An 8,299-nucleotide genomic window follows, 5' to 3' on the forward strand; every position below is an offset into this window, starting at 1 on the left:
AGGCGGCCAGGCGGCTGTAACAAACAGGACAGAGAAATGCCCTCCAAGAAAGAAGTGTGACATAATATCAGCGCACCGTACCGTGTTTCTTTCGAAATTTGGGCTTCACGTCGCCTTAATCCACTTTATCCTATTCGTATTATTAACAAAGAGGGTTAATTGCCGAACCGCATTTTCTTTACTGCACGGCTTGCTATTGATGACAGTGGAATCTGGATTAACCATTTAACCGCCTTCCTGATTGGGCAAGTTAAGAAAAAGTCGGCAAAGGCGGCCACCGGGCTCGCGGCGTGAGCTGTCTGAGCGTGCCGCGTCTGCGCGAGGCCGAGCCGAAGCCGGTGGAGCCGATCCATCGGCGCGTTGCCGCGTTGGCAGGCAGCGCACCCGACTATCCGAGCGAAGCAGGGAGTGGGTGGCGCTGGGTATAAGTGCAAAAGTGACTCTCCCTTGCATGGGACGACCGCATTCTCTTTCCTCTCTCTCGCAGTCTCGCCTCGCCCAACCCAGTCCCTCGCGCGCGCTCTCTCTCCTGCAAGGACCGCCAGGGAAGGTGAGACCGATTTCTGTTCCCTTCCCCAAAACCCCGTCCTCCTCCTCCTCCTCCTCCTCCTTCTAAAGCTCGTAAGACCTCTCTGCCCTCGCGCTGCAATTTCGTCTCACCCGGTGCAATGTTCGTGGTGGTGTTTTGAATTAATGTTGCTGCTGTTTTTCCTTGTCCCCGACCGGATTCCATGCTCGGTGTGCTGGTGATTTTGAATTTGCGAAACCCTGCGAGTTTTCGCCCCGCGTGGGTTTGGTATTGTCGTGAGTTGTTCCTCCGTGTTTTTGGTGCTGTTGGCAGCGTTGTTGCAGTTTGTTGGTTGGTTTTACTGTCCTGGTGGTTTTTGTGGTGGCCAAGGAGGTCGAGGGGGCCGCGGGGGCACCGATATGGCTCCATGGTGATGATCTCCGCTGTCCGCTCGCCTCCCTCCTTCGAACTCGAGCATACAGCTGGTTCTTCTGGTTCTTGTCACCGTCGATCTCTTGACGGCTACTCTTTGCTTTTGTGGGCTAAGGCTTAAATGTGGGAGGTGTGCGGTACTGGTGGGCGCTCTGGTTTGGAGTTCCATTCCCATCCTTCTTCGCAAGGCCCTGGATCTCAGAAACTTTTTGCGCCGTTGTGCCACCAGTTCGGGCTTCGCTTGTGTTGCTGTTGCTTTTCATATGGTGGCTGATTCGGAGCGACAGCGGCTATAGCACCGCGACTCCATGCATGGAGAACTCTATTCGCCTTTCCTCTCGAAAATTCTGACGTCCTTTCATCAACCGTTTATCGTTTAACGCCTCTTGTGTTGTTCTTGCTACTGCTTATGTGCGTCAGAACTCGAGGATAAATCTGCTCATGATCTGTCTAATCTTTTTTGTTTTTGTTTTGGTATCTGTTATGCTCGGCATGTTTGAGAGATCGCTCTTTTTGAATGTGGTCTTAGGGTTTTAGAAACGTGTGGATTTGAACCACTTTTTTCTTATCCCTTTTTCTGTTGATCTCTCGACACTACTGGGCGTGCGATAGGGTCCCTTTTCCTGTTTCCTTGCATTGTGCTCTTTGGCCGAACGTTGGACCTCCATCTTGATTTTCTTTTGCTGAACAATTTCAGATCGTTGTTGCCGTGCCAGCATGCACTGCAAACTGCATGCCGTTTTATTTTCTCCCCCTTGCCTTTTATGTTTATGTCAGGGAGTTGGCATTTCTGGCTTACTATCAGTGTAAGTTAAGCTTGCAAAATCGAGTGTGTTTTCTTGTCTATTACTATAATTTCTTGTCAACAATGTTATGTAGTGGCATATCGCTATGTAGTTACTTCCTGTCAGTAAAGAGTGTAATGCTAAAGCACCACTAAATCATGACTGTTGCTTGTTTCACTTCATCCAGATAAAGTGCCTATACGATTAGTTTGTCATTCAGTATGTTGAAGTAATGATCATCAAAATTCTACAAGCTGAAATTGGTATTCTGATTTTGACATGAAGCTGCGTGTTATCGCAAAATCTCAATTCACTTTAGCGTTAGTTTTTGAAATAAATCTTAGGTTCAGAACCTTATTAATGCATCCTTGAAAAACTGCTACTTCTCATATTATACAATTGTTCTGTAATGCGCCCAAATTAAAGGCCCTGTTTCCAAACCTCGGTAAAATCCTGCATGCCATTCAAAATTGTCTCTGTTGGTTCCTGACCATAGAAATGGTCAAGAGAAGGTGAGTTCTGCACTGAGCTTGACAAGCAATGATGTATGCCTACTATCTATGTTTTCTTTCTGCAATGAGGTCCTAATTTGCATAGGACAATGCCAGTGCTAGTGAAACTTTCTATTTGTATTTCATCAATGCTGGCACTTATGTGATCGTAGATCTGATGTTAGTCCATCTTAATATAAAGATAAGCAGCTCTCCCGTGTGTTCATTTCCAAAATCTTATGTTAGTTTGTTCATTTCTAAAAAAATCTTGGTTGTGAATTTTTAGGATATTTTACTCACACTAGTACGCAACAGGATATTACACAATGTCACTTGCTGTACCTGTGACACTAAAGACTACTCAGAGCGGTGAGAATGAAAGACTTGAATACGCCGTGTCAGCTATGCAAGGATACCGTTTAAATATGGAGGATGCTGTGAGTAATCTACCAGCCTTTTGTAGGATCATTGGGTGCATAGTTATATGAAATATGCATGATTGACTTGCTAGTCGCTAAAAATTGCTGCTAGACAAGTGAAGCCTCATGTGTAACCTTTCTCTGCAGCATGCAATTGTCCTGAATCTTGATGCTGCAACTGGCACATCATTCTTTGGTGTTTATGATGGCCATGGAGGTCCGATCTTCACCCTAATCCTCTTGAACAAGTTTCAAATGCATGATGCCAAAAGACAGACCAATGTTTAGCTACTTGTGTCCATTGCATTCTTACTATGCATTCATGAGTACTGTTGACTCGTTATTTTGTTTTTAGCAATAGGTACGATTTACCATGGTATTTGATTTATTTGAAATTCTGTTTCAGGACCTGCTGTTTCAAAGTATTGTGCGAGACACCTACACGCTGAGCTTCGCCGACATGAAAGTTTTCGGGATAATCTCCAGACTGCAATTGAGAGAACGTTCTTAAGGTTTTCAACCTTTTGTAGCTCACGGAATTCATGCATTATATATTTTTAGATCGCATAAATTATTTCCCTCCATTACCATAGTGGGTGACAAAGCACCAATATTACCTCATTCTTTGTTCATAGTTGATAGTTGAACTTGCTGCTCTTGCAAATAAGAAATATGTAATCATTGCTCCTACTTTGCTGCTGCAGGATGGATGAGATGATGAGAGACAGGAGGGCAGGGAGGGAATTATCTGGGTACGGTGGTAATGACAATTGGAAAGCATATAGAAAGGCTATCAACATGAGTCTATTTCTACCCTTCTGTCAGGTGCTTACTCAACTTTTTTTTATAAAATCTAACATACGAAAGCTTGTAAGTTGTAACATTTCACTTCACCTTTGATCTTTTTCCAGAAGCCAGCTTATCAGGGGCCAGTAATGGATGGATGTACCGCGTGTGTGGTTCTCATTAGAGACAACCGAATCATTGTGGGAAATGCTGGTGATTCTCGTTGTGTACTCTCAAGGAATAATCAGGTCTGTTGACTCATTCTTTTGTCAAGCATATGTCTGATACCAAATCAGCCTGATATTTTGTACCAGTAAATGTATTATGGTGCCTAATACTCTGTTTATGTCCATTGTAATCAAAGGCGATTGATCTATCCACCGATTTTAAACCAAACCTTCCAGACGAAAGACAAAGAATAGAAGCTGCAGGACATGTGGTAACTTTTAGCGAGAGAGGAAATGTGCATCGTATTGATGATGGAATTGCGGTTTCGAGATCACTTGGTATAGTTCTGCCTGACTTTTTAGTCCGTTGTGGGATTCTACAATTGATTGTGTTATCAGTGTTTTACTTTCTTGCATACCAGGTGACCTAATGTACAAGGATAATAATGATTTAGGTCCCGTACAACAAGCAATTACTGCCTTTCCTGAAGTTCGCACTGTAAGTATTACTATATTCTGTCACCAAAATGTGATTTTATCCAGCTGGGTTGCCGTCTAATGAAAAATGGCCCCTTATTTGTTAGGAAGAGATAACTCAAGATGACCAGTTTCTTATTATAGCATGTGATGGAATCTGGTAAGTTAAAATTATAGTTATCTTCCACACGTTTGTCTCTTCGAAGTTAAAATTATTAGTGTTCAAACTGTCCAGAAGGGTTTGGGTTTGGGTTTGAGTTTTGGTGCAGTTAAGTTTTATTTACATTGGACTGGGCCACTGCACCACCATGCTATTTTGTATGGTTTATTGAATTTCTGGTTTGATGTGATGGGCCCAGAAGGGTCAGAGTTTACATGATGGTGCAATAATATATGTCAATCCTCTGGTTGCTTATGTTTAAAGTGTCTAGTCTCCAGATAACTGTAAAAATTAATCTGCTGAAAATTATCATGATATTTGTTTGATTTATTTTGGAAGAACTTTGAAGAAAATGAATTTCACCATAGGTCTGGAACTCTGGTTAGTACTTAATGAAACATAATGGTGAAGTTGTGACAAGGATTCTGGAGAACCTGAGTAGTGCTCGCTGATGTAAATAAATTTTTATGTTGTTTGCTTTTTGGTAGGGATTGCCTAACAAGCCAGCAAGCAGTTGATTTTATAAGGATATACTCATTTGCTGTGAGTAATTCTCCCCTCTTGATCAGCATATCTGCTTGTTTGACAATGATACAGGAATTTTTTTGCTATTAGATTCTTTGAAAAAGGTTTGGATGCACGATATGCTTATTCATTGAGAAATATACAATGCATGCAAAATTATCCCATCTGTGTAGTAGTCAATTTTTTATTAAAGAATTTTTATCTGCATGGGGAGTTGTGTGCATGGTTGCTTGCCTTTTTTCTGGCTACCACCTGACTGATCGGCATGGTTTGCATCTTGTTCATCTTTTGTCACCATTCCCCCCCTAACAAATGTTGTTGTTCAGGACGTAGGGCTGGCGTCCATCTGCGAGGCCCTCCTTGCTCACTGCGTGGCACAACCTAGAGGGAGGGACAACATGACTGTCATACTGGTTCGGTTCAAGACGCCAGGCGCTTGCCAAGTTAGGGCCAGCAACGTACCGCCACCGCCGATCCGCCAAGATGCTGCTGCGAGCCAAGCTGCTGGGAGCCAAGCTGCTGCTGCGAGCCAAGCCGCTGGGAGCCAAGCTGCTGCCGGCCACTAGAACTTCCGCACCGCCCACCCCCAGCTGGGTTTATGATGGCAATGTTCACCCTCGCCCCACACGCGGACCCAAGACCAGAAGCCCCCAGAGCTCCAAGAGCCTCAGAGCTTTGAGTTCGTTTTTTGTCAGGAAAAGATGAGGTTGCTTACCCTGGTTCTTTCACGTGGTGTGCATCTTATCCCCCCGTAGACTTTGGGTTCATTTTACCAGGACAAGATAAACTTGATTTTGTTTTGCGTAGGATGATTTCCTGTGAGAAGAGTAGCTTGTCGTTCTAGGCACTGACGATGGAGTTTTTTTTTCCCCTGTGAGTCATATGTTTGGATTACCACATCAATATTCTTGTTTTCCGCGGTTTGGAGGATACGTATTTGCTCTGCCTTAACATCGAATGCTTCACATACATCAGATTGCAATACCTTACAATGTGCTTGTCATTGCATATTTGTTTCAAGTTTTGTTCTTGAAAGCTTGATTGGAACTGAGAGTGCACCTTAGGAACTAAATCAACGTATAGTAGGATCGGATGCTGAAACCCCGTGTTTATACAATTGTGCCAATTGCATTCGCAGGCCTTTGTCACCTTGAGGATTGAGATTCTAAGGTCAAGCTGAACCGTTCATATTGCAGTTTAGTGCATGCTAGTGGCGGAGGCCGGACAAGAATTTACGGGAAGCCAAAATAATTGTATGGTAAAATCAATCAATACTATAAAAAGCTAGTGTTACATGGAATTTAAGTTTTATATCAATATATGATATAAGTTCAAAGAATAATATCAACAAAGAAGTAAACATGCAGCTATGTTCTTGCTGACTGAATTGAAGTCAACATAAGAAGGACTCGTTAGTTCACCAAGCTTGTCAGTCACCGGGGACGGGTCACATCGTCACGACGAGGGAGATAGGACCTGCATCGTGATGACACTGAGCAGGACAGGGGCACCGGGAAGGGAGCAGGGTAGGGCAGCATCGTGTGTCAGGTGGCGTCGGAAATGGGGCATCAAGGCATACTAGCTAGACTTGCCTTAGAAAGAATAAGGCCAGATGGATAGATGTAAAAATTGGGCCGAGGAGGAGGACGGAAGTCAGGAGGACGAGGACTGGATCGATCCAACGAGGAGGTCTAGAACATGACTGTTTTAGCGCACCCAAAATTTCAATTTTTCTATACTCAACATTAAATGAAGCTTAGGCCTCCTTTGGAATGCGGGATTAGTAAAACGTAGTAGTGTTGGTCACTTGTCCTCAAATGTTGTGAATCAAAAACAAGGCAACACAGTTGTTAAAGATTAAGGACCTTCGTCTTTCAAAGCATTATCTCCACATGGGTATAATGCTCATCAGACGAAGATCAAGAAGGACATACCTTCATCACTTAATATGTGAACAAGAATGTAAAAGGATGAAGACAGTAACTGCATCTCATTAATTCATTCATATTTTTATTCCATAAAATATATATGAACATTAACAGGATTAATATCACATTGATACCTTCGGCTTGCTCGAAGGTGAAGATGCGAGAAAGTGATTACAAATCAGCGTGAATAGTACGGTGCTACTGTTCATCTATTTATAGACACGGATTTAGCTCAGACAAAAGTACATTTATGCCCTTGACATTTATCTATAAACATAATGTAAATCATTAAGGATTGGATAGTCTTTATCCTTTTTTGGTCTTCATCATACTTGGTCTTCGTCATCACGTCAAGCCGAAGCTCTTCGGCTATAGCTCCATTGTCCATTCTCATCACCTTCGGGTTATATTTTCACCATGTCACGAGAGAAAACCTTCATCCCGAAGCCGAAGCCCCCCCTGTAATAACACATGTCATACTAGAAACATATGGTTAGCCACGTTTTTGAGGACCTTCGGAGGAAGAAAGCCCCCAACAGTAGCCCCTCGCAGTATTGATTTGTTTCTTTGTAACAAATTTAGACTGCGACGTGAACGAAGACCTTTAGCCAAAGGTCCGAAAAAACAACTTCCCTTCGCTAGAATAGCAAATCACACTAACTTGCGGGACCCACCAATCTGTGGGGTTCTGAGTATATAAATAGAAGCCTGTGACGTGAGTATTTTTCGTGCTATTTTAGCTGCTTGCATTGTGTTTACCATTTTAACCTTCCTTGCTTCGCCGAGTTTAATTGAATTTTGAGCTTCAGTATTTTAGCAACCATTGTCTAAATGGCTGAGGAGAAGAAGATCATTGACCCGACGCTGGCCTGATTTTACGAAGCTATGGAAAAACCCAACATGGAGAAGATCACCAATGAGATGTTGGCTGGAATATCTGAAAACTCAAGCGATAGTGAGAGTTTCGACGTACAAAGTGGAAATGAAGATGCCGAAGATCGGCCATGGAGACCGGGTCATGTAGTTTTCGAAAAGTCGAATATTAAACAAGGGCAGATCGAAGCAATGAGAGGGAGATACTTTTGTAATATTTCAATCATGAGGGCCGGAGGGGAGAACAATGTCCCTCTTCCCGAAGCTGACGAAGTGGTGATTTTCAGAAGCTTCATGAAAGCCGGACTTCGGTTCCCCCTAGACAAAATGTTGGTCAAAGTTCTGAAAACTTTTGAAATTTATCTTCATCAACTTACCCCCGAAGCTATTGTCAAAGTAGGGTTTTTATATGGGCCATGAGGAGCCAAGGGTTAGAGCCAGACGCCAGGTGTTTCTGCAATATGCACGAGTTATCATATCAGACAAAGGCAACTGGGAAAGAGCAATACAAGAACAATTTTGGCTACTACAGCTTTGTGCACCGCGCCGAGGCCAGCTATCATGTGCCGACATTTCGGAAAAATGGTCAGGCTCTTGGATGCAAGAATGGTTTTATGTGAAGGTTGACCTAAGTCAGAGGGAGGATATAAAGGGGGTTATTCAGCGCCCTATATGGTCTCGCTTCGGCATTAGGAGGCCGCCAACTGCACTTGGAAATGGCGTGCAAGCATGCCAGACGGCTCAATAT

At 43.3% G+C, this 8,299-nt stretch overlaps 1 protein-coding gene across 2 annotated transcripts; it reads left to right on the plus strand.

Moving 5' to 3' along the window:
* Positions 1-464: 464 nt before the first annotated feature.
* LOC100272833 (putative protein phosphatase 2C family protein) lies at positions 465-5,770 on the plus strand. 2 transcript variants are annotated; one of them, XM_008663353.1, is made up of 11 exons: positions 465-550; positions 2,532-2,653; positions 2,783-2,852; positions 3,042-3,147; positions 3,340-3,460; positions 3,547-3,669; positions 3,786-3,927; positions 4,011-4,087; positions 4,173-4,225; positions 4,714-4,768; positions 5,077-5,770. In XM_008663353.1, the coding sequence occupies exons 2-11, from the start codon at positions 2,543-2,545 to the stop codon at positions 5,314-5,316; spliced, it is 1,098 nt and encodes a 365-aa protein (XP_008661575.1). In that variant the 5' UTR covers positions 465-550; positions 2,532-2,542; the 3' UTR covers positions 5,317-5,770. The 2 variants fall into 2 exon arrangements, with proteins under 2 accessions (XP_008661575.1, NP_001140758.1); NM_001147286.1 differs by having other exon boundaries at positions 479-550; positions 2,503-2,653; positions 5,077-5,733.
* The last annotated feature ends 2,529 nt before the right edge of the window (positions 5,771-8,299 follow it).

This window comes from Zea mays, chromosome 10 (assembly GCF_902167145.1).
Source record: "Zea mays cultivar B73 chromosome 10, Zm-B73-REFERENCE-NAM-5.0, whole genome shotgun sequence".
NCBI lineage: Eukaryota > Viridiplantae > Streptophyta > Magnoliopsida > Poales > Poaceae > Zea > Zea mays.

Bases quoted from the DNA above. Each gene is read 5' to 3' on its own strand.
- LOC100272833 (XM_008663353.1), top strand. From the start codon at position 2,543: ATGTCACTTGCTGTACCTGTGACACTAAAGACTACTCAGAGCGGTGAG. The intron at 2,853-3,041 runs GTCCGATCTTCA...ATTCTGTTTCAG, and splicing joins TGTTTATGATGGCCATGGAG to GACCTGCTGTTTCAAAGTAT. The intron at 4,769-5,076 runs GTGAGTAATTCT...GTTGTTGTTCAG, and splicing joins TAAGGATATACTCATTTGCT to GACGTAGGGCTGGCGTCCAT.